The sequence below is a fragment of the Grus americana genome, chromosome 28, assembly GCF_028858705.1.
Source record: "Grus americana isolate bGruAme1 chromosome 28, bGruAme1.mat, whole genome shotgun sequence".
NCBI classification, from domain to species: Eukaryota; Metazoa; Chordata; class Aves; order Gruiformes; family Gruidae; genus Grus; species Grus americana.
In genome coordinates this window covers 1921012-1948760 of record NC_072879.1, presented here as the reverse complement: position 1 = coordinate 1948760, position 27749 = coordinate 1921012, and the positions used below count along the sequence as shown (strand labels likewise).

Below are 27749 nucleotides of genomic sequence, written 5' to 3'. Positions count from 1 at the left end.
GCGGCGTAGCCCCGGGACAGGCGGGGGGAGGGGGGATGAAGGGGGCAGCCCGGGGGGTGTCTGGGGACGTGGGGCAGCCCCGGGGGGGTCTAGGGGGCAGCTCTGGGGGCGGGCAGGGCAGAGGGGTTTGGAGATGCGGGGGGGGGGGGGGGATGATGATGCCGGGGCAAGGCCGGCAGCCGGGATGCTCCGTACCCCCGGGCAGGGGGGGGGGGGAACCGCCGCCCCGCTCCCCGCAGGACCACCCCACGGGGCGCGGCCGGACACGCGTGGCCGGTGCGGCCGGCGCTGGGGAGACGGCGGCCAACCAGACAATTAAAGGGGCCGGGAGCGCCGCGCTCCGCTCCGCCGCCTTTGTCCCTCCTCCCGCCCGGCGGCGGCTGCGGCGGCGGCGGCTCGGGAGGCACCGGCGGCACCGGCGGCCCCGAGCCCGGAGCCACGGCGGTCCCCATGCACCGGCCCCCGCCGCCGAGCCGCCGCCGAGCCCCGCACCATGCCCGAGCCGCCGGTGGCAGCGCAGGACGGCGACCGGCCCCGGCGGGCCCCGGGCGGCGAGGAGCGAGCGGAACCGGCGGCCCCGACCGGCGTCCTGGGTAAGGTGGCACCGGGCGGGAGCGGAGCGGCCCCCGCCGCCGGGGTCAGGGCTGCGGGCGGCGGCTGCGGGGGTGGGGGGACACGGACGGGGGGGGAGCGGGCAGCTCCCTGCGGCTCGATGCGGATGGCGGCGGGGCTCGGCCGGGATGCGGCTCCCCGGGGACGGGGGGGGGTCGGTGCCCCCGGTAGGGCTCTGAGCACCCTCCGGGAGAGTCTGGGCACCCCCCAGGACAGCTCCGTGCCACCCCCCCACCCCCGCCCCGGGGGTCCCGTTCCTGCACCCCCGGGGGGGGTCTGTGGTCCTCCAGGGATTGGGGCTATGCGTGTGTGTGTGTGTGTGTGTCCCCGGGACTGGGCCGTGCCCCCCCGGATGGGGCCCACGCACAGGTCTGTGTCCCCGAGGACGTACCAGTGACCTACCCAGCACCGGCTGCACACCCCCCCCGTGTCACCTCTGGCCACGCAGCCCCCCAGGAAGGTCTGTTTGCCCCCCCAGGACAGGCCCTCGCCCCCCCCAGACTGGCCCTGTGCCCCCCAGGACAGAGCTGGGCAGCGGGTGCAAGATGGGAGCTTTGAGTTGGGGACCCCAGCTGGGGTTGGGCCCCCCCCCGCTCCGCGTGGCCCCGGGAGCAGGTGACGTCCCCACGGCCATGGCCGTGGCCGGGTTGGGGTCCCCAGGACGAGGCAGTGCAGGCAGGGCCTCCTGCCCCACCGTGCCATGCCTGCCCCCCTGCCATGCAGGCAGGACTCCTGCCTGCGGGAGGGTGACCCACTTTGTCTCCCCCCCCCGGGACGCGGCCGCCCGTGGCAGGCGGCATCGCCGCTCCCCCAAATGCCTCCTTCCCCGGCGGCCGCGGGCTCCGCTCGGCGGTGGGGCAGCGGCGTGCCCGTCCCCGGCACGCTGCAGCTCCCGTGACCTTATCCTGGAGAGCCAAGGTGAGCGGCACGGCCCCGGCGCGCCGGGGGAGCGGGTGGCCGTGGGGACGCAGGTCTCGGGCGTGGGCTGGGATGGCGTGGGGCTGCATCCCCACGTTCCGCCGGTGGACCCCTCGTGTCGGTTTGGTGACGGCACCGGGGGCTGGGAGGGGGCTGGGGGCCGCTCTCGCTGGCAGCGGGGCGAGAAGGACCCCATGGCCGGAGTGGGGTGAAGGCAGGGTCCGGCCCCCCGTGTCCAGCCAGGCTGGGGGGGGAAGGCGGCGCTGGGGACCCCTCTGCGGCTCGGCCACGTCTTTTCCCGTGACCTTGGGCAGGAAAAACCCTCCTGCACCCGGAGCCGAGGACTCGGGGTGGGCACCCACACCACATACTCCCCTGGCATCGCCCCGGTTTGCACGCTGGCGCACACGCGCGTGCAGGCTTTGCCGGCTGCCTCCGTCGCTGCCCGGCCGTGCCCGCCGGCTGGGCCCCCCCGCTGTGCCCCCACCCTGGTGCCCACGCCGCCAGCTGGGTTACACCGCTCCTGACGGGGCGTAAATAATTCAGGGTGGGTGAGATCACCCTGCCGGCGTCGGCGAACTGCCCGGCGAGCACGGCCGAGCCACCGCAGCCGGCACCGCGCGCCCACCCCGGCACCCCAGTAGCGCTGGGCCCGAGATGCAGGATGTGCCCCAGCTGCAGGATCGGCCCCGCTCCGGGGGTGACTGGCTGGCAGCCTGGCGCCGTCCCCGGCTTTCGCCCACGGTGCCAGGACAGGGCGGCCTTTCAGAGCCCGGCGCCGCGGCCCCTTCCTGACGGCGACTCAGGCAATGAGTTTGTCAGGTCTCAGCCCGGCTGGTGGGGGGACCTGCTCTGCTCCCCCAGCCCAAGGGGGGGTCCAGGTGTGCCCGGAGCTGGGGTGCATCCCCTGGGATGAGCTGCCGGGGCAGGTCTGGCATTTCCTGTTTTTCGGGGCTGGCAGGTCCCCAGTGTGAGCGGCATTTCCGGAGCCCCAGGACCTTCCCAGCCCTGGGGCAGCCAGAGAGGCTGTGACGTCCCCTGGGCATCGGTCCACCCGCCCCATCCTGGTCCTGCCACCCTGGCTTAGGAGGGGAAACTGAGGCAGGGAGGTGGCTGGGCACGCTGCCGGCGTGGGGCAGGGAGAAATGGGGTTCTGCGGGGGGACCCCTCAGCACAATGAGGGACCCTTGTCCTGCCCACCGTGCCAGCTCTGGGCAGCGTTTTGGGATGTGCCTGGTCCCCATCCACCCCGAGAGGCGCGATGGGGACGCTGGGCACAGGGACTGTGTCCCCCCATGGCGTGGGCACCCCGCAGCAGGACAGGGGCCGTGTCCCTGCACGGGACCCAGCCAGGCGGTGACAAGGGGACCCTGGGGACCGTCCCCATCCCGCCTCCCCGCAGCGGCGCGGGGCCTCCCCAGGTTTCCATGGATACCGGCTGCTTTTTCGCTCTCCCCATTTTTCCTGCGCTTTCCCATCTCCCGGAGCCACAGCCCTGCCGGATCCCCCGCCGAGGGGCTGCGGGCAGAGGTGAGCGGCTGGGGGGGGGCTGCAGGGGGGCACCCCGGGGCATCCCGCAGCATCCCGCAGCAGCCGGCACCCCAGGGGTGCCAGGACGTAATGCCGGCTCCTCCCCGGCAGCTGTCGGGGCCTTTTTGGGCACCCTGAGCTGCCGGAGGAGAAACCCGAGCCAGGGCCAGCGTCACCACGAGCAGGGCCGTGACCTGCCGCCATGGCCGCTGCTGGGGACGGCCACCACCGGGGACGTGCCGGGGGTCCCCGCACCCATCCCACGTGTCGGCGGCTGAGTCGGGGCTGCTTCAGGGTCTGGTTCCCAGGGCTGTGGGGATTCCCCGCGGGGTCCTGTGGCTGCTCACCCCCTCCCTCCCTCCCTCTGGCAGATAAGCTCTTTGGGAAGCGGCTGCTCCAGGCCGGGCGCTACATCATGTCCCACAAGGCCTGGATGAAGACGGTGCCCACGGAGAACTGCGACGTGCTCATGACCTTCCCGGGTAGGGAGATGCCCCGGGGTACCCAGGGCGGGGGCCGGGGCTGATGGTGCCGGTGCAGAGCACCGGGATGGTGGCACGGAGCTGCAGCGGGGATGGGGGACGTGGGGAGGGATGGGGGAGCGGGGTGGGCTGCGCGGGGAGATGGGGACACCCTGGTCCCTGCCGCGGTGCTGACCGGCGCCGTGCAGACACCACCGACGACCACACGCTGCTCTGGCTCCTGAACCACATCCGCCTCGGCATCCCCGAGCTCATTGTCCAGGTCCGGCACCACAAGCACACCCGCGTCTACGCCTTCTTCGTCACCGCCACCTATGAGAGGTAGGGTCCTGGCCGCATCCCCAGCCCCCACCGTGTCCCCCGCCACGTCCCCAGCCGTGTCCCCTCTCCCCGCAGTTTGCTGCGTGGGGCTGATGAGATCGGGCTGCGGAAGCCGGTGAAAGCCGAATTTGGCGGAGGCATGCGGAGCTTCTCCTGCGAGGAGGATTACATCTACGAGAACATCGAGAACGAGCTTTACTTCTTCACCTCTCAGGTGGGATGCGGGGATGCGGGATGCGGGGGCCTGGGGCAGGGAAGGCAGGACCTCTCCCCCTCCCCAGATGAAGAAGGGGATCAGGGACCCCAGATCAGCTGGGGACTGATCCAGCCACCCCCAAGCTGGGGACAAGGCAGGTCCAGGGAGGGGACAGGACAGGGACAAGGGCTGGGGAGGTGGTTGTGGCAGGAGAGGGGCCGGGGATCATCGCCCCGGGCTCAACCCCGCTGCGGTGCCGCAGGAACGGCAAAACATCATCAGGTACTGGCTGGAGAACCTGCGTGCCAAGCAGGGCGAGTCGCTGCACAACATCCACTTCCTCGAGGGACAGCCCATCAGTGAGTACGGCACGGCGCGGCGCGGCGCGGCACAGCACCACCACCCCGCTGCCCCGCTCCCTCTGCCCAGCCCATGCCCAAGCCGTGCCGTGGTGGCCCTGGAGGACACGAGCCCGGCCAGGGTCCCCCGTCACCGCGTGTCCCCATCCCCAGGGCCGTGTGCCGGACGGGGCAGTGGGCGCGCCATGCTGCGGCTGGGCAGTGCCGGGGGTGGGCGCAGAGCCCCAACGTGCCACGGTCACCCCAAACCCGTCCTCCCCGGTGTCCCTGCCCCAAACCCCACCGTGCCAGGGCTGTCTGTGGGGACACGCGTGGGGACGCTGGGACGGGCCGGCAGCATCCCCGCAGCCCGTCCCTCACCCCGCGTCCCGCGGCGCAGTCCCGGAGCTGGCGGCCCGCGGCGTCATCCAGCAGGTCTTCCCGCTGCACGAGCAGAGGATCCTCAAGCGGCTCATGAAGTCCTGGGTGCAGGCAGTCTGCGAGGCCCAGCCGCTCGGTAAGGTGCTGGGATGGGTGGGGGGTGCATGAGAGGGGGGGTCCTGGGGGTCCCAGCCCCACTCACGCCCCCCCTTGGCCCCCGCAGATGAGATCTGCGACTACTTTGGGGTGAAAATCGCCATGTACTTCGCCTGGCTGGGTTTCTACACCTCCGCCATGGTGTACCCCGCCGTCTTTGGCTCCATCCTCTACACCTTCACCGAGAGCGACCAGGTGAGAGGGGCCGGGAAATGGGGTAAACCCCCACGTTTGGGGGCCGGGGGGGGGTGTGTCCATCCCTCCTTGCTCCGGGCTTTTAATGCTGTCATTGCTGCTGAGCTGGGAGGCTCCCGAGCCCACGGTGGTGGGGCCAGGGCAGCACCGCGCGGCCCCCCGGGGCTGGGGGGGGGCGGTGTCGGGGATGGGAGGGGACCGACCCCGGTGCAGTTGGTGCCATCCGTCCCGCAGACCAGCCAGGACATCTGCTGCGTGGTCTTTGCCATCTTCAACGTCATCTGGGCCACCCTCTTCCTCGAGGAGTGGAAGCGCCGCGGGGCCGAGTTCGCGTACAAGTGGGGGACGTTGGATACCCCAGCCGAATCCATCGAGGAACCCCGGCCCCAGTTCAGGGTGAGCCCTGGAGGGGGGGAGTTCCCATGCCTGGGGGGGGTCCCTGGGACTGGGGTCCGGCTGAGCACCGCCCCTGCCCCAACCCCGAGGAGCCACCCAGGCTCAGTGCAGAGAACTGGCACCTTCGTGACACCCCCCCCACCCCTGCACCCCGAGGGGGTCTGCGCTGGGTCCCACCAGCACTGGGGTCGCAGTGGGATCCCGTGGGGCTCCCCACCGCGGGGAGGGTCACACCCTGCTGCTCCCCCCCTTCCCCCCCCCCCCCAGGGCATTAAGAGAATCAGCCCCGTGACCAGCGCGGAGGAGTTTTACTACCCGCCGTGGAAACGCCTGCTCTTCCAGTGCCTGGTCAGCCTCCCCGTCTGCCTCGCCTGCCTCTCCTTCGTCTTCCTCCTCATGCTGGGCTGCTTCCAGCTCCAGGTGGGTCCTCACCCCCCCCCCCGCTGGGCTGCCAGCGCCCCCCCCCCCCTCTGGCCCTGTCCCCATCCCTGTCCCTGTCCCCGCAGGAGTTTGTGCTGAGCATCCAGGAGCTGCCCCGCATCATCCGTTTCCTCCCCAAAATCGTCCTGGCCGTCATCGTCACCGCCTGCGACGAGGTTTACAAGAAGATCGCGTACTGGCTGAACGACATGGGTGTGTGGGGGTGGCACCCGGGGGTGCTCCTGGCAGGGCTGGGTGCTGGGACCCCCCCCCGAGCCCCCCCCGAACCCCCCTCCTCTGCTTTGCAGAGAACTATCGCCTGCAGAGTGCCTACGAGAAACACCTCATCATCAAAATCGTCCTGGTGAGGGGGGGACAGGCAGCCCCGGGGGGGGACGGAGGGGCTGGGGGGCTCCCAGCGGCCGCCCTGTGCTCACTGCCCCCCCCCCCCCCCCCAGTTTCAGTTTGTAAATTCATACCTGAGTCTTTTCTACATCGGTTTCTACCTCAAAGACATGGAGCGGCTGAAGGAGGTAAGGGGCTGTGCCTGGGGGCGGCGGGGCTGGCCTGAGCCCCCCCCAGTGCCGCCCAGATGGACAGACGGACGGATGTCCTCGACCCACCCCTGCCACCACCCCCCCCGCCCCGCACCCTCCCGGGGGGGCCGGTGTCCCCGCACGCCCCTGCCGCAGTCCCTGGCTGCTGCGCTCCTGGCCGGAGGCTGCGCCGGGTGCCCAGCTCCCGCTCCAGCTCACGGTGTCTCTCTGTCTGTCTGTCCGTCTGTCTGTTCTTCTGTCCCTTCCACAGCTCCTGCTCATCTTCTCTCTCTCCCAAAGCCTCGTGCGTCAGCTCAAAGAGGCTCTCCTTCCCTTCATCCTCCTCCACCTCCATCTCTCTCTCATCTTCTTTAAGGGCCTCCTGGGCTTTTGCTGGAGACTGGGAGTATCCAAAGTAGGAGGGGGGGGGGACACGACACCGGGCATCCCCCTGCACCCCACCCCGGGACCCCCACCGCCCCCAGGAGGGAGACGGGTGTCCCCAGCCCTGGCTCTGCTCCTGCTGGTGGTGGCACATGCGACCCCAGCACCGCTGAGGTCCCATCCCAGCAGCTGTCACCGATGGGGGGGTCACGGGATGGAGGGGGGGACACGGGGCTTGGGTGTCCCGCTCTGCCAGCACAGCCACGGGCAGGCGATGGGGATGCAGGGACACGGGGACACATGGACACACCCCCCTGCAGGTGATGTTGTGTGTGTGTGTGTGTGTCCCCCCGGTGACAGCGCGCGCTCCGTGTCCCCGTGCAGATGCTGGCCACGCTGCTCATCACCCGCCAGTTCCTGCAGAACGTCAGGGAGGTGTCGCAGCCCCACCTGTACCGGCGGCTGCGCCGGGGGGACCTCAGCCTCCAGAGCCTCCGCCAGCTCGCCCACGCCGTCCTCCGCCTGCTCGCCCCCCGCCGCCACCCCCCGGCCCCCCCCGAGGGGCTGCGGGGGGAGAAGAAGTGTCTGAATGGGGGCTGCGGGGTGCCGGAGGAAGAGGAGGAGGAGGAAGAGCGGCACGAGTCAGACTCGGAGGAGGAGAGCGCCCTGGATTGTGGGTTGAAGCTGAAGAAGGTGAGCTTCATCGAGAAGGCGGAGCGGCGCGGCGGGGAGCCCGGTGGCCCCGAGGACGAGAGCTTCCTCGAGGAGGGCAGCCCCACCATGGTGGAGAAGGGCATGGACCCCGCGTCCGTCTTTGAGCTGTGCGAGGATGAGGATGAGGCCGAAGGTCCCCCCGGCAGCCCGGTCAAGGCGGCGGAGCCAACAGTGGTCCCGCGGGCCGGCCGGAGGAGGCGGGCGGCTGAGAGCCGGGAGGAGGAGGATGGTGAGGAGGAAGGGCGGAAGCGCAACCGATCATCGTGGATTGACCCGCCGGAGGAGGACTACTCCACGCAGCTAACGCAGGCGGAGGTGGAGAGCTGCATGAAGAAGTACGAGGTGAGTGGCCCTGGACGGGGCACAGGGCTGGTGGGGTGCGGTGTACCCTCCCCCCCCAGCCCCACTGCAATACACTCCTCTTCCTCCTCTTCCTCCCCAGGACACCTTCCAGGACTACCAGGAGATGTTCATCCAGTTCGGCTACGTGGTGCTCTTCTCCTCCGCCTTCCCCCTGGCTGCCATGTGCGCCCTGGTGAACAACGTCATCGAGATCCGGAGCGACGCCTTTAAGCTGTGCACGGGGCTCCAGCGTCCCTTTGGCCAGCGGGTCGAGAGCATTGGGCAGTGGCAGGTGGGTTGGGGACGGTGGGGGACCCGGCGGGGGGCCCAGCTGGCTGGGGACTCATCCCCGGCACCGTCGCTCTTGCAGAAGGTGATGGAGGCCATGGGCGTCCTGGCCATCGTGGTCAACTGCTACCTGATCGCGCAGTGCGGGCAGCTCCAGCGCCTCTTCCCCTGGCTCAGCCCCGAGGGAGCCATCATCTCCGTGGTGGTGCTGGAGGTACGCTGCTCGCGCCCAGGGCTTGCACCCGCTGCCCGCTCCACGGCCGTCTGTTATTGTAGGGTCTCCTGGTGCGTGACAAGGTGTCATCTTGGCTCAGCCAGCCAAGGGCTCCCGCAGACCTTCCCCTCCAGGGATGGGGTCCCAACCCCAAACCTTCTGCTCCCACCCCAGGCAGCTCCTTGCAGGCAGCGGGTGCTGCCAGGCGATGCCACGGGGCCCAGAATCCCCCAGGCCGTTATCGTAGGGTCTCTCTGACCCTCCCCCCATCCCTCACGGGGTGCGTTTTGGGAGGGGAAGGTGGTGCCCATGGGGATACTCATCCGGACCCATGTTCCCCCCGCAGCACTTCGCCCTGTTCCTGAAGTACGTCATCCAAGTGGCCATCCCCGACATCCCCGCCTGGGTGGCCGAGGAGATGGCCAAGCTGGAGTACCAGCGCCGCGAGGCCTTCAAGGTAGGTGATGCCGCGGTGGGACCCTCCTCGGGGCTGAGCATGGAGCCGCGACGCCCCGTCCGTGGGGCCGGTGGGCTCCCCAGGGCGTCCCAGGGCTGACGTGCTTCCCCATCGACAGAAGCACGAGCGGCAGGCGCAGCACCACTTCCAGCAGCAGCAGCGGCGCAAGCGGGAGGAGGAGGAGCGGCAGCGGCACGCCGAGTACCAGGCCCGCAAGGAGCGCGAGTCCAGCCGTGACGAGGCCAAGCCCGAGGCTGCCGGGCAGGACCCGGCTCACGAGAAGAGCCAGAGCAAAGGGAAGGGCTCCGGGGGTTCCTCGCACGGCTCCGACAAGCCCAAGCGACCCAGCTCGCTCCTGGCCACCAACAACGTGATGAAGCTGAAGCAGATCATCCCTTTGCAGGGCAAGTTCCTCTCCGGGGGGGCTGGGGCTGGCAGCACGGCCACCGCCAGGTCCCCCCAGTCGCCCACTGGCAGCGAGAACAAGCTCCCCGGCTTCCTCAGCTTCAAGTTCCTGAAATCCCCCGAGACTAAGCGGGACGTGGGGACCGAGAAGGTCCAGTCGCCCACTAAGCCATTCAATCCCGGCAAGCTCTTCAACTTCGGCAAGTCTGAAGGGGCTGGGGGCAACGGCGCCGCGGCCACCGCCTCCCCCCAGCCCCGTCCTGGCCCCTCGGCGGACACGGGCGAGCGGCCAGTCTCCAGCAAGTCCCATCTCAACGGGGTGCCAGAGGAGGGAGGCCGAGAGGAGCCGGAGAGCCGGGCAGAGGAGGAGAGCGGGGGCTATAAGCTCTAACCGGACCTTTTGGGGGAGCAGGAGCGAGCGGGGCTGCCCACTCCCCTCTTCAGGCAGCCGTGGACATCGTCACCCTCTCGCCACCCCTTGCCGTCCCCCGCTGCAGGGAGCGCAGGGCTGAGCCCGCCAGCTGCCAGCGCCTCGCGCTGCACCATCCCCCTCTGCCGTGTCCCCTCATGTCCCTCCAGCCCCTCCATCGGGATCCGCCGCCACCCTGGGCCCAGCTCGGGTCTGGCCACATCCTGCACCAGGGCCACTGGAGCAAAGCGCTGTTGGTGCGAGCAGCAGCGGGGTCTGGCCACGGCTTCGGCTGGAGCATCCCGACAGGTTTCCCTCCCGTGCCCCTCCACACGCTCGCGGGTGGGAGATGCCCTGGTGCGGCTCTGTGCCGGGAGCCTGGGGGGTCCCAGCCACCAACGCCGCACCCACCGGTCCAGCTTGAGGAGACACAGGAGCTCGGTGCTGCCAGATCCACCAGGACCGGCCCGCCGGGCTTGGCACCGCATCTCTGATCGTGGAGGGACAAGACTGCGGCACCCGCAGGAGCGGTGGCGAGAGGAGCCCGATTCACCCGTGCCTACAGCCTCTGCCGTACAGCCATCACCCGGGGTCCCGCCGGCACCGGGGCCGTGCCCTGCTCCGTCCCGCTCCCGGCAGCCTCCGCGTGGATTCCTTCCCAGCACCGGGCAGTTTTCCTGCCCAAAACCCGGATGGCTGGGAGGGAGGGGGGTGAGCGTCGAGCAGCAGCCACCTGGATTCCCATGCATGGGCAGCATTTCTTGCACTAAAACCGAAACAAAACCCAACGCAAGTGACTCTCTCTCCCCTTCTTCACCTGACGGCTCCAGGCAGCAGAGGCGAGAGCTGGCACCGGTGCTGCCGTCAGCAGAGCCCGGCCGGGTGCGGGCAACGGCCCAGCGACTGCAATGCGAGCCGGGACGGTCCCTTCCCCTCTCCGCTTTCTTATTTTGTGGAATTATTTCGCAATAAGGGCACACAGGGAGCCCGGGAGAAGGACCGGGGCTTGGGGTGGGGGGTGTTAAAACATGAGCTCTCTGCAAGGGCAGGGTGGGGGGGGGTGGGAGCAGCTTCGCTTCTGCCGGGGCGATGGTTTTGCCGTCGCTGGGTCTAGTCTTAGTGCTTTAAGAGCCGCCATCCTCGCTCCGGCTGTGCGGGGAAGGGGCTGTGATACGGCTGCTCCTCGCTTTTCAGCAGCTCTGCTCGGTGCTGCTTCGCTTTAGGGGCCAAGATGGGGCGGTGACACCCCACCGCAGTGCCCTGGCTGGGGCCATCCGGCCCCGCCGGCTCCCTCCTGCCCCTCGCCACCAGCTCTGCTCTCTGCCCGCCAGCCACCGACCATTTCCAAAGCGAGCAGGGGAGAGGCGGGGGGCTGCCGGGAGGACGCCCCATCACTGTGCCTGGCCCAGGCCCGGGTGGTCAGGCGGGGGCTGCGCACCCCTCTCTCCCCAAGGCCTGGGCTGTAGAAAACGTCAGGTTGTTTTGGGTTTTTTTTCCCCCCCGCCCTGTCTCTTTCCATACATCATGTAATTATTTTTTTTTTTTTAGTCTTTGAATCAAGCCATTTTATACAGCAATAAGGGCAGGAGAGGGCAAAGGCTCTATCTGCTGCTCCGCCCACCCGCACCGCCTGCGTGGGAGCCGATGGTCCAGCACAGGCAGGGAGATGCTCTCCAGGGCCAAGGGCTCCGTCCTCCCCTGCCAGGGTGGGACAAGATCCCCGTGTTGGCGGGGGACAGCCGAGCTTTGCCGTCCCCGGGACCAGGGCTGGCTCCCCGCAGACAGCCAGGGAGGTCGGGCAGAGCCCTCTCTCCACGGTGCAGGGGGCCGCTGGTCCCCCCTCGCCCTCGCACGCCAGCCCTGCCCTCTCCTGGGTGCGAGGAGCAGAGGATGGAGGAGAGATTTCTGGGGTGAAGCCAGGGAAAAGGGAGCGCTGGGAAACTGGGGCACGCAGGCCCTCAGAAACCCAGTGAGCCCAGCACCGCCACGGCCGTGCCCCGGAGCAGCAGTGCGTTAAACGATGGCAGGAGGAAAGACCCCAGTCCGGCTGGGGGGTACCAGGTAACCCAAAACACCCACCCCTGCCTCGGCTTGGCACCCTGCCGCACCGCTGCCTGCGGAGCCCAAAGCTCAGCCCACGCCTGCCCGCTCTGCCTGCCCTGCCTGCACGCACCCCCGGATCGGGCAGGGCTGCGGGCAGGGGCGCAGAGCGCTCTCCCTTTCTCCATTTCATTTAGTTTCTCTGCTTGGGTTTGGCTGGTCGGGGCCAGCTCTCGTCTCTGCCGCTCCTGAACACACGCCGGTCTTAAAAGGAGTTTGTTTTATCCCATTTCCCTCCTGAGAGTAACAGTCCTGGGAACATCTACCCCTGCACCACTTGCCAGAGGAGAGGGCAGGGTCCCGCTGCTGCCAGGACCCCACAGTCTGGGGCATTTTTAAACATTTCTCTATACAAAGTATTTCTACAAGCAGCCGCCTGTCTGGTATCTCACTCTTTCAGGCAGTTACTGGACAAAGGAGGGAAGATTTAGGTTGTTTTCATTTTGTTTTGTTTTTTCCCTTGCTGTGTTTTATTTCTTTGGAAATTAAAAGAAATGAAGGGGGTTATTTATTTCTTTTTAATTTATTTTGTCATATTTTTGTAAAACCTGCAGAAATGCAATAAAAAAAAAATATATTTCAACAAGCCTGAGGCGTGGGCTGAATTATTGCCTGCAGTGGCTTGCATGGCACATCTGCTCGGGGAAGAAGTCTCAGGTGTTCTGTCCCCGGGGAAGGGGACGTTAGGGACGCTGTCACCCACCCTTCATGGTCCTCGAACGCAGGGCAAAGACACCAGGACAAGCCCCACCGGCACGGTTCGATGCCAAATGCTCTCCAGCAGCCACACCACAGCTCTCGCGCGTATCGTCAGGTAGAGGAAGAATGAAGAAAGTTATAATCCTCTAAATTCTGCAAATTTATTATACACAGTATCAAACACGGAACAGTTTAAAAATAAATGCAAAAAAAAAAAATCCAATGGCCATGACATCACTCCATGGGGGCAGCCCTTCTGCCAACACGCAGCTTTCAAGGAAAAAACCACCTTCTCCCAGCCCCACAAGACAGTATTTTTGCAAAAGAGGAAAATTCAAGTTGCAGAGACAGGTTGGAAGTTAACACAGACTCACAAGCTCGACACTGCATTGCAAAAACCAGCCTGGGATCGCGCGTGCTGAACGCACCGGAGGAGTTAAATCAGCTGCAGACGACAGAAAGCGCTGAGCCGCTCTCGGACACTCAGCTGCGATGTGTGGCTGGCCAAGGATAACTAAAAATACCCGATAAAGCCCATTAATGGCACACTGTGCGCTGATTAATAAGAAATGAATGCGTTTGGAAATCAGCACAACTGTAGCACAGACAACACGGTGACTCAGCTCTGACCATCCATTCGGATTTCGTGCTATTTCTTACAGTAAGTGATTAGTCACCCTGCGTCCCTCCATCCCCGAGAGCCATCGTCGCTCCCCAGCCCTCACAGGCTGCTTATCAAACCAGGGAGAGTATTTGACCTGTTCGATATCTGCATCTCAAAAAAAAAAAAAAATAAATAAAAGCACAGCACCATCCCAGGGATCACCACACTGCGATTCACCAAAGAGCGAACAGGGACGAGTCGTCCCAGAGATGTTTATGGAGCTGGCAGCAATAAGGCAAAGTGAAATATTACTGCTGGTCGCTAGCTAAATAAAGTTTGCTTCGGTGACAAAGGCAAGGAAATTAAAAGCAGAGTTATAGGAAAAGCAGCACTAATTGCCATCCTTGTTGTGCACAAGGCACAAGAGCAGTCGGTGACCTGTGGAAAACCTCGTCCACAACCGCAGTGTGTGGAGCGGCAAATGCCGGAACACGGGCGCCCGCTCACCCTGCCTCACCCAACTGATTCAGCCAGACACCTCCCATACAAAAATAAAAAATAAATCCTGATTTGAAATCGGGTCAAGTTTTAACAGTGCTGCCCTTCGATCTCGCCAGCTGAATACTTACTTCCAGGTTTACATCAGCAAAGCTTGGAACTCTACCACAAAGGTTAAACCACCCAGACTCCTCAAAAAACATTAAGACTGCCAGTAAGACGTTTTTAATTCCTAGAACAACCCAATTCTAAAATGGCACATCTAGGGAGCCTTAGGTCTTCATATTTGGGGACACGCTAGGAAAGTTTTGCCTTTAAAAACAGAATCTCAGTGTTAAAGAGAATTTGAAAGCTGGCATTTCATTCCCTTGTTTCAGTTACCAAGATGTTCTTCCCCTCAGGCCAGGTTCAGCCTTTTCAGCATCTAGAAGATGGGGTTTTCGCCCCATAGTTAAAAAAAGATGAGGTTCTAGAAGTCCTGTCTCCTCCCTGACATTAAACTCTCCAGACGACAGACATCTTTTATATAAAATACAACGCAGCTGCCAGTGCCCGTGTTTGAGGACGAGCTCTGCAAGCCGATGCTGTGACAGCAAGTCACTTTGTGTAGGCTGGACACAACCCCTAGACCCGTAAGTAAGGGCACAGCCAGCCCACCTGGATATCCCGCTGACTCAGCCTTTTTGGGTGATTACTAACAGCAAACATCCCAAATCAGCCGGCAGACGAGACCTCGGGGCTGCACCCTCCGCTGTCAGGGCCCAGTTGTTGTGAACCAGCAGGAGGGGAACCCGAAAGCGCAGTCAGCACAACACGAAGGTCAGGCTGGGCTTAACCAAAGCCATGATGCAATACCCGCTTCTGGGAACTGCTCCCAAAAAACACCCTTAGCTGCTCCCAGGTAAATGCAAACCTCCCCGTCTTTAAAGAAAAGGGATTTCCCACTCTCTGTTACACATTAAAAAAAAAAAAAAAAAAAAAAAAAAAAAAGAGACAAAAGCTGACACGGAGAGGGATCAGCTGGAACCCCTCCGGTCACGATCAGCGTGCTGCACAAGTCCTCTGCTGCCAGGCTGATGTCATTAATCCAGGAAAACAAATTTATTATTATAGATACGCAGGTCTTTTTAAAAATCTGAAAAACAAAAAAATGAAGCTAGTGGTATACAAACAAGCCAGGAAACAGTACGTGGTAACACAGCTGATAGCTGCAGGCTTAGAAAAAATCCAAGACTCCTGCTTAGGCTTTGCCTCAAGGCCAGTGTCAAGGAGCTCACCAAAAAAATAAAGCTCTGAAGTTACACCAGTTATAATTGCCTAGCATAGAGTGAAAATTTTAAGACTAATGTCCAGCATGTTCAAAATTTGCCTCCAAAGGAAACAGTCCAAACACCGACAACCGCACTGCTGTATAAGGCACGCACTGGAGAGGGAAGGAAACCCATTTTCCAGCCGATCCTACTCCAACCTTCACAGCCTTCCCTGTACGGGGCCATCGGGACAGCCCCAAACAACTGCGCGCACGGGGAGTTCACCAACAGCTCGGCACGTTCACCAGGAGGGCAGGGAACAGCGGTCGGGTTCAGCGCGTCCTTTGGATCCATCACAACCTGGCTCCCAACAGGCATGGGGACGTGCATCCCAGGCATCCACACCAGGAAACCAGCACGCTGCCGGTGCTTCGTGTCTTGCTAAGAAAACAAGTCTTTTTTTTTTTAAATCACATCTAACATATCTAAACGATTCTAAAAACTTGTCATCTTACAGTGAAATGCATCTAAATGCATCATCTAAATGAAATACATCTAAAAACTTCTGCCCACCTTCAATACCCCCCGGTAAAGGGTTTAAGCCCACGACAGCCCCGGTCCAGGCTGCCGCAGCCTCAGGCAGCTGGGGAGCCCAGCAGCTCCCTCCCTCCCCTCCTGGTTTGGATCTCCATCCTGCAGCTTGCTGCTGTTTGTAGCAAAATGTGGTTTCAGAGCTTGTCAAAAAACTTCAGCACATGCTTGCAAACTCCCTAAGTTTTGCTAACGGTCCTCCACAGCTTGCCAGCCTCGTACAAAACCAAACCTTCCAGCTGCGGGTTCTGCTGCATTTTGCGCTTCCCTGGGTTTATCGGCTGGAAGGGATCCCAGGTCACCTCCACCTTCCTGCTCGAAGCACAGGCGATACCGAATGCAGAGCGGGTTGCTCAGGGCATCATTCGTTACAGTCTCAAAAAAAAAACTTCCAAGGACAGAAACAGGAAACACCTTGAAAGCTGAACATGCCGATGTTACCTGACTGAACATACTCTGACCCGGCAAGCCCCAGGAGCCCACCGTCAACGCAAACACACGCAGATGTCGCTGCTCAGACGCAGTTACCCGTCCCCCCCAGCTGTGAATTCACAGAACATGTTAAGGTATCTTTTTTTTTTAACATTTTCCCACCTCTAACTCTTATGAGAGTAGTTTTTTTGACTATTTGTCCCCTAAAAAAAAAAAAAAAAGTGATCATACAGTATCAAGAATTAACCTAAACAAAACTTTAGTTTCCCTGCACATCAGTCACTAGTGTATTTTTATGTTAGAAAAAAGCAGTGCCTAACTTTTTCATACTCTAAACATACCCAGCATACATCTAATTGCTCGCGTCGGGCACAAGCTCCAGCACTGTTTAATACAGGACAGACGCCCGCGAACAGGACAGGCTGCTCCTAGACGGACTCATCATTCCCCAATAGCAAGAAAGACGTTTCTGCTGCTTTGACTTTTGAGAAAAGATGCACTACTCAACTGAAAAAAACCAAAATTCTGATCTCTGGCAAGCATCTCAAGTTTTCATTAAAAACCCCAAACCTTTAGTATAGATTGGCAACAGAAACAATAAAAATATCACTATGCAGACATGTACAAAAACCCCTGAGGGTCGCTAAATCTCAGTCACGTTGTAACAAGAGTTGCAAGTCAGAGGAACTAGGTATTGTACAAACAGCACGGTCAGCAAAAATCCAGGGTTTGGTTTTTTAAACCTTTTGTTGTTGTTGTTTTCAATGCACTAAGGCACCAGGAAATCACAGTTAGGCAAATAGGATCTTCCATGCAACATTAAACCCACTACACTTACCATGTATTACACAGGCGTGAATTTAGGATCGAAGTGCAATAGCTTGAGGAGAGCGCTCTTGAGCCAGCAGTGGCATGGCAAACGAGCTGGAGAAGGAAGGAGGACAGGAGCTCTCGCCTCAGATCGGACGGGATGCATCAGAAATCCATTCCGCTCGTACGCAACCATCAACAAAAAATAAAAATCCACCAACCAGTGACACAAAGCCAAGTCCCTTTGAAGACCTGTTTCTCCATCACTTCAGAACTACTTAAAAAAAGGCAACTTTAACCTCCTAAAAATATCGGAAATATTTCAAAGGCTCCCAAAACCAAGCAGATAATTTTTAAAAGACACGGAGGGAACAAAGACGGGAGTTTACAACAGGAAGGAACTGCCAACTCTCTTTAATAGTACATCGCTCTGTCTAGCAGAGAAGTCAGCAAAGCTCAAACCTTGCCATATCAATCAAGAATTATACAGCATTTTACAACTTTAAAGCACTGTACAAACATTACTGCAAGGCTGCAGCTCTCAAGCTTTGCTAAACACACAAATTGGTCACACTTTACCACCAGCTGCACGTCCGTTTCCTCTTTTGGTATCTCTCAGCTCTTCAAAGGATTCTTCAGTTTCAGATAATCCCTGCGAGGCCGGATGCTACCACAGCATCTGCAGTCAACGCCTTGCGCTTTGCACAAAAGCGCTTTTTGACAGCGTAACTCTGGGAGGAGTCCCCTTGCAATCGCCAGGAAATCACATGGAAACCCAAGTATATTTTATCTTCACCAACACAGTTGGCATTTTCAATGACATTCCAGTAATTTGGAGGTTACTGCCATAGCAAAAAGGTAACGGGTTTGGGTTTTGTTTTTTTTTGAGGCAGATACAAAGTTCTAAACTACTCGGTATGAAGTTAAATTCACTCACTGCATCAGAAACTCGGTGCCTAAGGTACATTTAAAAACGCAACGTGAGCTGTGCCCTGCTCTTCCTAAGGTTCTGCCTTACAACATACGGTCGTCAGCAACAGTTTTCTCTCCCTTCGCCCCCAAACCCGAACGTTTGACGTCCCCCGGTCAGACAGGGACGCCATGGAGAAGGGGACAGCAGAAACCCTCAAAGCTGGCGGCCACCGCAGCTACTCAGAACCAAGGCTTATCCAGGATCTCTAGAAAAACATTCATGCGATTTCTTGAATTGGTGTTTAGGATTTGTGAAGGAAGAAAAAACACAGCTATAAATGCAACGATTTAAACTAACACAGTGTGAAGTCAGCTTCTTACGTTAAAGCAGACAAGACATCATTACTAAGCTACACCTTTCCTGTCCCCTTCAGGTGACGATGCTCATTTCCTTTTAGTCTCTGCACCTCTGAATCCACCTAGACTACTTACAGGTCTCCATTTTGGCTCCTAGTGAAGAGTCAGCGAAGGGTTACAGGCAACAGGCACTGAACTGTCACAGTCCAAAAGAGATCGGTCTTCATCAGAGACCATGGAAGCTCACATTTTGATCAACTCCGAGTCCTGGGCTCCATTCCAGACACGCCGATATCACAGGAAAATACAACGTACCATTATTCAGAGCCGGCAGCTGAGACAAAGAACTAGATCTAGTTGCTGAGGTGCTTCCAGACTCATCCAGCCAGGCGCTGCCCACAGGGTGCCTACCCAACTCCATTCCGTCAGCTGTTGCTTAAATACACTGTTGATCAAATACTCAGAAGACTATCCTTTTATTCCGACGGAGAAGTTGCACATATCAGTCCATTCAAGACCAAGAGACGGTTAGAATTTAAGGACAACAAAAGCAACACACCTTTCACTTGAATTCTCCATGACCACTGATGCATGAGATAATGTACGCTGCCAAATGACCGTGGTCCTTACAGGACAGACCAAAAGAATACAACTGATATATCAAGTTGACAACACGGTTGCTAAGATCAACATAACCCTAAATGACACCCATGATTTTTGATTTTTGATTTTTTTTTTTTTAGTGCAGTGCCAGTTTCAGAATATTTAAGAAAAATAGCAAGGCCCCACACTTATGGCTGGACTGGGCACGTCCAAAGAAGAGTTAGCCACTTGTACTACGTCAACGGGTACATGAATCGGAAAGCCTGTAACCACCAAAGGGTTCTGTAATAACCCATGTCTCCTACCCAGGCTCCTGTAGCTAGATCTGGTTGATTTAGGTAACAGATTCAACAAAACCTGTGAAAGTGACAGTGTATATTTTTAGAAAGGAGGAACTAAGGTTATACTACATCATTTACTGAATTGTTCCACCATCGCTCTGTAGGTTTTACGGCATAAATAAAAAATGGAGAGGGGGAAAAAAAAAATAAATACATTGGCTCCTATGAAGTCAGAAGTGGTTTGGGCTGCATAGTGGAGGGGTGAGAGATGGGGGCAAAATTTACACACTTTGAGACAAAACAGGAAGCGCCTGCAAAGTAGTAGAGGAGAAAGGCAAGAGTTTAAGTGTCCTCGTTCATATCCTGGCTGTCTGTCCGAGCGATTTTCCGTGGTGGCGCCGAATTCTCACCTTCTATTTCCACTTGCTCTTGATCTCTCTTCTTTGCTGCATTCTGTTGGGACAGAGAAAGTCAGAGTGAATCTCTCCAAAGCCTTGGATTCTGACAGGAGCTAGCGTCAGCAGAACAAGATTTCATTTGTGAAAGTTTTGGGATGGAACGTAGTGCTGCGATCACCTGACACACAGAACAGACACTGAAGAGGATTTTGGCCAAAGCTGAAAGGTGCTCCTTCTAGATTGTTCTTCAAATTTGAGGGTGGCTAAAACACCAATCCTTGATCTCAGCACTTCTTATTTATAGATCTCAAATACTGCATAAACATGAGTAAGATGCTCTTTCCCACTGCTCTGAGTCAGTCCCTGAACTTACCAACATCTCCCCAAGCCTTCTGTCACATACAAATACTGTCTCTTCAGCTTCAGTTCTTTACAATTCTACCTCTCCACGTTCTCCCGCAACCTCTGCTCTGCCCACTCGCTGCTTCGACATCTCCACTCCTAAGTCATCACCTTGTTCTGAGTACTCCCAACCCAGGTACCCCAGCTTCCTTGCCTCAAACGCTAGCTCGAGTATACCAATTTGGGCGTTCCTCATACAAGAACTCAGATGTTGGACCCAAAGTACTCACACAGCCTCATTAGCGCATTCCTGTTCTGCACAAGCACATCCATCTTCCCCTAACAGTCCCGGGAGGTAAGAGCAGCTTTGCCCTAGCTGTAAAGTAGACACTGAGGCACAGGGAGACTGATCTCCCAAGGTCACAAAGGAAAACCACAGTCAGTGGGAGATGTAACTGCAGTCTCCCAAGTTCTAGAATAAACACTGAGTTAATGTCCCTTAAATTGAAAGGGAAGAAAAAGTTGGTGGTTGTTCTGTCAGTTGGGGGTATTTTTGGTGTGTTTTTTTTTTTTAAAGTCTTGTGCAGAGACAGAGCTTCCTTACATTATCTTTTGCTGAAGTGCAGTTCGCACTTTCTTTTAATTAAATCTTCAACATTTTGATTGCAATCAATATTCAGCTCAATTAACCCGAGTCAGCAAATCAAGACAAAATGTTAATATTAAGAAAACACAACCATACCTTTTTGTCCCACTGCTGATGTAAATAACGCAAAAGTATATTTGTCTTTTCTGTTACTATGACTGCCAAAAAAACAAAAAAAAAGAAACAAACATACTGAGATCATTTTAAAGATGACTTTTAAAACGCTGCAGTAATCACCACATTACTTCACATACTAAGCACGGTCCTTTTTAATAAAAGAACAGTATGTAGGAACAGCGATCACTTAATAAGGATAGAGGAAAAGCACAAAAACTAGACATACACTGCTAATCACCGTGGTGACAGTTCAATCATATCACCCGATCTGAACTTTAAAATAACAGAGATTATGTATATGCCAGGTTTTTAATATTAGAACAGAATAAAGTTATAAAAACTCAAAACTTTAGCAGGGCAGACTTACTTTGTTCAGAAGGATATTCTCTCGTGGGAAGATATACCGACGGTCTTCTATTCTATAGAAGAATTAGAACAGTTATAGAAGGAAGACAGCAAAAAGGTGATTTTTAACCTGAGCACAGCTAAAGCAACCAGAAGGCGCTCATTAATGCAGGCTACAAATGCATTGTGGTATTCTGCCCTGTTACGTGACACTGTGCGGCTACAGCTTTTTAAAACACGCATATAAAAAAGGACGTCCATTTTTCCATGTTTTTCAGGGCATAAGACTACTATTAAAGAATGTGTATATATAAAGAAAGCACCACAGATGTGGTTTGGCTGATGAGAGGACACATTCCTCACCAAAGCAAGCAGGAAGTTTTCCTTGCCAATCTCAGCTCATGAACTACCAGCTGTGATCATATGTGTTTTTTAAGAAACAAAATACTCATTTCAAGTTTATTTCACTCTAGCATCCTTTGAGCCACGCAAAAAAAAAAACCCCACCTTCCCCCAAAGCACTAGGATGTGGCAATACTTACTGATGCTTTACATACAGAGTCCGCATGGAATCTGCTGAAGTTGCTTTTGTTGTAGACTGGTAATCCTTTCAAAAAATCTGCCTAAAAAGACACAGAATACAAAGAAAGAAGTAGGTGAGGAATGAGAGAGTGATATTCTGGTTGCTGTTTGCTTTGTGGTGATTCTTGAAGGAGTCACTCAGGTCATTAAGACAAACAACTGCAGGAATTGAAGGATGCTGCCAGGTCCCAGACAGCGAGATGGTTGTTGGATCCTGAAACCAGCACGGATATAGCAGACCAGAATCCACAGCGATTTACCCGCACAAATCACGACATCACACGAGAAACTGCCACGGCTATGCTGATGTCTGAAGTCCTTGAATATGACACTGTATCGAACCAGTTGCTCTTTTGTTGTCCCAATTAACGTTCTTTGTCATAGACCAAGGCTGGTTCCACAGAGCAATAAAAGCCTCAAAAAGCTCAATCTTTATCACACATTTATCAGCCTGGTCCAACTTTTTTTTTTTTTTTTTTTTTTTTGAAGGATCACACCCCTACATGCATCAAGGCTATTGGCACATCAAAAAAAAAAAAAATTCCCAAGTTTTGATGGAAGTGGTTAGATCACCACTCACAACAAAACAGGCCAGCAAAGCTATTTGCTAAACAGCCGCGGGAACCCCACAGAGCCCCCTCAGTTTAATTAAGCCGTAGCAGCATGAAACAGGAATTTCCTTTCTCCAAAGCGAAAAAGGAGGGCGGGAGGAGAACATTATGGGGTCAGGAGAAAACCGAGCTTGAGCATGTTGGAGCCTCTCTACTCACAGCAGAGACAAAGGAAGATGCCCAGCAATGTCTTTAAATAAAGAGAAAATGGGTAATAAATGTCAGATGTACCTGTGCGATAAGCAGAGGAGAGAGAGGCCCCAAGACGATCCCTTCTAAGTCGTTAGACCAGCTGCCTGTATCATAATGATACTTCCTTAAAGACTCAAAGTCTATTATACTGAACACTAAAGGATCCTACTCCGGGACATACATCACCTTGTTTATAAGCAATTTGAAAAGGACAGTGAAGCAGCAGATGAGAAGTCATGTACTTTCAGTGTTAGAAGCAACAAATAAATGGACACTACTGCTACAAAACTGCTAGATCGGAAGCCATTATTTTTGTTAACGCTGCATCTTTAATTCAAAACAAAGAGCTATAATTAGCCAAACCAGAAAATATTATTCATACTTTTGTTCTTAAAGAGAACTCTACTGACATCCTAGTTTCCACATTCAAGCCTTCCCATATGCCCATTTTACAAATAATCCTGTTAAAATACTGGACCTGGGTTCAAACAGCAAATTTCAAATTTCTCTTGCCTGTTTTAACCCCCACAGGACCCACGCTATTTCCCTGTGCCTTCACTGCCCTCGGTCGTGAGTTCTCCAGGACAGAGTCCATCGCTCGCTGGCCTGTGTAATGTCCACACCACGGCTGAGCTCAGAAATTAAGGCAGGATCTTCCGGCTCTGCTATAACAGAAGTCCTAGGTTTTGGACTGTGTCCTGCTCTCAGCTCACCACTTCCCACGCCTGCCCCAATGGATTTCTCCGTTCATCTGTTCTCATCCACAGTCAGTACCTGTATGCTACCCAAGGACTCCCAGGCTGAAAAGGACGGGGAACCCTTTAACAACTTGAACTGACACAGCCAGACACAGTTTTCTCCACATAGCCCAGATTTAAGAATTACTAATTATATTACTCTGTTTAGAAGGACTGAGGAGCTTTAAAAATATCCCATTACATTTCAAAGCATCTCACCTTCCCGTTGCATTAAATTTGCAGGCTTTTTATGACAAAGTAACCTGCTCTGCTACACCAGCCTAATCCAGAGAGAGACAGACATGTCCTTGATTTCTTTTATGGCAGGAAAAGCCTGACAACTACTTGGTTTTATTATTGCTTATAAGAATGGAAAATAACTGCTCTTATTTAGGCGCAGACAACTTCAAGCATCTCTTCAATAAGCCGCAGCTCACCCCAAGTTCCCCAGGCTAGGCTATTCCCTACTTTCCAGCCAGGGATTTGCTCTGCCAGAGCCCACGTTTCCCTGGAAAGAGGCTGGATAAGCAGGATCACAGCTCTCACCAGGGATTCTGCAGTCTTTTAAAGGACTTTTACAGCAGAGTGAGTTATGCCCAGTAAGCTACAAAAATACTGTTAAAGTTATCAGTTGAAATGCAATTTAAATGGTCAATGCGGGGTTTCCCCCCCCCTTCTACAATATAAAGCACTAAAGCAGGATATATACCAGCTAAGCACAGACTTAGCAAGCAGGAAGGTTACTAAACTCACACAACACCTGGAGACCTCAGCTCTAACAGCCACGAGTGTCCCTGGCCCTCGGCCACCCCCTTTCCTTCCCTCAGGCCAGCAGTCGCTGGGCAGACCAGCTCCAGCACCACCGGCAGCGCCCACTGCTCAGCCGTAACTTAGAGCAGAACAGGGACACTAAACCGACTGAGAAGGATGTTTCTCCAACCTAAGCCCCAGGCAGCACGTTGAGGACTCATCACCAGTTCAGTTGAAAAGTCTGGTTGTCAGTGACACGCACTATCCCTCCGATAATGATAATCCTGCTACATACACACACATTTCAGTGGCTCTGTGCTGATATGATCTCAGAGATCACCGAAAAGGCCCCCTCGAGGGAGTTGCCTGGAGTCGTATTCCTGGATATTCAGAATTAGACAATACTCCAAGTGCAACGATCCTTATCTGCTCCAAGGGCACCAGGGAAATAAGCCCCAGTAGGTCGCTGCCGTGTTTACACACCTATGGCACAAGGTGCACCGAGTCATACCTCCCGTGTAATGCCACATGAGGAAACATTCCCCCTGCGTGCCTTCTGCCACTCTTTAACCAAGGAAAGCGCGCCCCGGCCAAGCGAGCGAAGCTGATGCAGCGTCCTGTGTGGAAGTGAAAAATCAGCCCCTGAACTGAGCAGATGCCTCATTTCCTTGGGGAAAGGCAAACTCAAAAAAACCCGCCAAAAACCCAAACTCAACAAAACAAATGTGATTAAGCAACCTCAGAAGACAACACTGGTTCCTTCTATGATTTGGGAAGTGAGGTAGAGATAAGACACATCTACTTTTCCTCTGTCAACAAGGGGGCTCAGCTTCCTAGGAAGATGATAGTCCTCATCTAAAAGCAGAAAGGTGAAAAAAAAAAAATATATATACACACACACACACGTGTGCCCCATTCTCAGTCTTTGAAAGAAACTGCAGTAGCAACTGTCAGCTACACGAGGCCCAGCACAGAGACGCTGAAAGTGGGGCTCTGTCCTAGCACGATGCATGCACACGTGGACGTGGGTTAGAGGAAAACCACTAACACAGGCTTGGGAACGGCCACCTAAGCCCTCAGCCATGGTACGCCTGTACACGGAGACCGCAGGGACACCACTCTTTTTCCCTTAGTTATGGAGCTTGCGGAGGGGCAGAAGGAAAACCCTGTTTCTCCAAAAATTATTGTGTCACTACAAAGGGAGGGAGGGAGACTGGAAGCCTCTTGGTTTTGACAGCCGCTGCTGAACGCTCAGGCACCAGACCGAGTGCCTGTTGCTGCTCAGGGGGCGCAGAAAGGACTGAAGAACCTCCGCAGCCCTCAGCCCCCTTAGTGCACCCCCAGCCCTGGGGACAGGGGAGCACCCCGCACCTTGGAGGTGATCCAACTTCCCCCTTCTGCTCCTCAGCCTGGGGGGTGGAGGAAACACCCTGCACCCTGGCAGTGCCCCGGCTGCTCTCAGTCCCCCATCCCTGAGGGTGGGGAAAACCGCACACCCTGGGGGAACCCCTGCCCTCCTTTGAGCGTTTCAGCCGTGGCAGGGAATAGCCCATACCCTGTAGTACCACAGCCCCTCCGCCCCCAGTCACTGGAAGGGGGGGTCCCCCCCAAGCCTGAGGTGCCCCAGCCCCCCTCACCCCCCCCCACCCCAAGAGATGGGGTGCATCCCCAGCTTCGGGTGTCCCTACGCTCCTTCTCCGCCCAGCCCTGGGGGTGGGGAGCCCCGCCATCTTGGGGTGCTACAGCCCTCCGCCTCTCGGGGCGTGGGACACCCCCGGCTCGGGGCGTAGCAACCCCCGCACCCCCCCGTCGCTAGGGACGCGCAACACCCCCGGCCTGGGGCGCCCCGGCCCCCCCCCCCGCACGCCCCCGTCCCAGAGGGCGGGGCACTCCCCACCTCAGGGTGCGCAGCCCTCGGCCGGGGCCCCCGCAGCCACGCCGCCCCCCCACCTCCGCCGAGGCCCCGGGCGGGGACGCCGGAGGGTGCGGGCTCTGCAGGGCCGGAGGCGGCCGCGAGCCCCTTTCCTCCCCGGGCTGGGCGGGGCGGTGGGGCGCGGCCGGCGGGGCAGGAGCGGCGGGACCCCGCTCCCCTCACCGGGCCGGGGGCGCCGCCATTTCGGGCGGGGGGTGCGAGGCACCTACCATCTTCACCGCCGCCAGCCGTGAGGAGCCGCCCCTCCCCCGCCGCCGCGCCTCAACCCACCCACTACCTCCACCGCCCGCCCCGCGCCTTCCTATTGGCCCGCGCCGCGCTACTCTCGCTTTCTATTGGACGCTACGCCCGCCACTCAACGCGGCGCCGAGGAGCGTAGGGTTAGGTTGAGGCAGGAAATGCCCGCTCGGAAGGCCCGGGGGGGATGTATGTGTGAGAGCGCAGGGCGGAAAGACCCGGATGTGGCGGCGGCCGCGGGGCACGCTGGGAGATGTAGTCCGTGCCCCGTTCCCCTCGGCCCTCGTTAATGAAGGCGCTGTTAATTACGCGGCAGGAACAAAGCAGTGAATTAGCAGCGCTGGGGGAACAGCGGCCAGGAGAAGTCAACTCCTCCAGCCCAGGGCTGCAGCTGAGAAGCAGGACCCCGTTCCTGAAGCACCTCAGGGGGACGGTGGAGCAGAACGGGCAGAGACGCCGCTGCCAGGGCCGGTGTAAATCAAAAATAAAGTTCCCCCCACCCTCAGCCCTAACTCGCACTCGTGCCACCCTTCCAAAGACTCCCTAGCAGCCACGACCCCACAAACAAGCCAGCTTTCCTCCCCACCTCCCCGTTAATTTCGCATTAACAATTAGCGCAGGAAGTTCAAGGCGAGTTGCCGGGGTTTAATCACAGCTCGTGTTTTCACAAGTTTATCTTTGGATGGCACATACAAGTGGCAATAATTTTACAATTTAAAAAGCAGCCATTAAACAAAGCCCTCGGAGGCCGCCCTCAAGCCTGCGCGATTCCTCGCACGCTCCCGACACGAGAGGGACGGTCTCCCTCAGCACAGACGCTCAAGCCGGGTCGCTCCAAAGCCGCGGCAGCTCCAGGGCTCCATTTTGGCTTTCCCCGCACCAGATCCACCTCCCGGGCGGAGCCCTCAGTGGGTCAGAGACTTCCTGCCCTTCAGCATACGCCGGAGGATAACCTCGATGCCGGCCGGCGTGCTGATGCGCTTGATCCAGCCGTGGGTCCGTTTGCGCTTGCGGTTGTTCGGTTGATATTCGTTCCCACGTGCTTTTGTACGGATCTGTTGGTGGTTCCAGGAAGACACCACGCCGGGGCAGACGGCTGCGGGCTTGAAGGAGAGATGGCTTCTGAGAGGCAGCTCCAGGGAACCCGACAGGACTGAGGCTGCTCGGAGCTGGAAAGGATGGGCTGCAGCTTGCTGGAATAAAAGCAATCTTTGGGAAAAAAAAAAATAAAAATAGATAAACGAAAAGTGAAAGGCCAGTGCTGCTGCTGACAGGAAAATAAAGAGCTTCTTTGCAGCAATGAGGGACAGGGCTGACCTTGTCGCGTCCCTCCCCTGCTGTCCACCCCGGGGGGTGACACGACACGACACCACACCACTCCCTGCCCGCCCCGGGAGCCGGCGGCCGCCGTTACCTGCCGCCAAGAGCCCGCGGCCAGAGGCGGCCCAGCCCCGCCATGACCCTCAGCCCGTCCTGACAACACCGTCCTCACAACAACGCCGCTTCCTACTGGCTCCCTCCGCCCGGCCAATCGCGGGCGGCGGGGAAAGCGCATGCGCCTTGGGCGGGGACAAGTACGTACGACGCAGCCGGCCGCAAGGGCCGATGGGGTTTGTAGTCCTGGGAGGAACAAGCCGCCGCGCTGTTACCATGGCAACGGCCGCGGAGTGCGGCCTGGGCCCCCCAGGTTTGCGAAGCGCCAAGGCCTCCTGCGGCGGGGGAGGGGGGACCTCGTCCCTGTCACAAGCCACTAACAGAGCAAAAGCCACCTCTAAAGACTAATTTATTCCTCACCAGGATGGTTCTGCTGGTGCCAGCCCCGGTGTTTGGGCCCCCAGAGCCAGGCCAGGCCCAAGGCCCTGCCACCACAGCTGGCCTGCGCCGCCACCCTCCCTGCCCGGCCTCCTCACCCATGAGGGGTGTGCACTGACTGCCCCCAAAACTGTCACCACAAGCAGTGTGGTGCACCAGCATCCATTTTTGGAAGCCCTGCTGGGCACCATGATGGGCCAGGCAGAGGGTACGCTG

The 27749-nt window shown here is 57.8% G+C and overlaps 3 protein-coding genes across 8 annotated transcripts; 1 reads left to right on the top strand and 2 right to left on the bottom strand.

Annotated features, from left to right (window-relative positions):
• The first annotated feature begins 306 nt into the window (after positions 1–306).
• On the top strand, positions 307–10482 carry ANO8 (anoctamin 8). Of its 6 annotated transcripts, none has more exons than XM_054805797.1 (18): positions 307–593; positions 3432–3542; positions 3731–3863; positions 3939–4077; positions 4322–4418; positions 4798–4914; positions 5002–5129; positions 5364–5525; positions 5793–5945; positions 6032–6158; positions 6254–6309; positions 6404–6478; positions 6753–6896; positions 7250–7921; positions 8022–8213; positions 8292–8423; positions 8770–8880; positions 8999–10482. In XM_054805797.1, the coding sequence occupies exons 1-18, from the start codon at positions 494–496 to the stop codon at positions 9674–9676; spliced, it is 3327 nt and encodes a 1108-aa protein (XP_054661772.1). In that variant the 5' UTR covers positions 307–493; the 3' UTR covers positions 9677–10482. The 6 variants fall into 6 exon arrangements, with proteins under 6 accessions (XP_054661772.1, XP_054661771.1, XP_054661775.1 ...); XM_054805796.1 differs by having other exon boundaries at positions 5343–5525; XM_054805800.1 differs by lacking the exon at positions 6753–6896.
• Positions 10483–17076: 6594 nt separating this feature from the next.
• Positions 17077–25753, bottom strand: DDA1 (DET1 and DDB1 associated 1). Its single transcript, XM_054805587.1, has 5 exons — positions 25694–25753; positions 21222–21302; positions 20702–20753; positions 20314–20375; positions 17077–19284 (listed from the first exon to the last, which is right to left on the bottom strand). Exons 1-5 carry the CDS (start codon positions 25694–25696, stop codon positions 19174–19176), a joined length of 309 nt encoding a protein of 102 aa, XP_054661562.1. The 5' UTR covers positions 25697–25753; the 3' UTR covers positions 17077–19173.
• Positions 25754–26345: 592 nt separating this feature from the next.
• On the bottom strand, positions 26346–27258 carry MRPL34 (mitochondrial ribosomal protein L34). Its single transcript, XM_054805535.1, has 2 exons — positions 27136–27258; positions 26346–26930 (listed from the first exon to the last, which is right to left on the bottom strand). Exons 1-2 carry the CDS (start codon positions 27177–27179, stop codon positions 26627–26629), a joined length of 348 nt encoding a protein of 115 aa, XP_054661510.1. The 5' UTR covers positions 27180–27258; the 3' UTR covers positions 26346–26626.
• Positions 27259–27749: the final 491 nt, after the last annotated feature.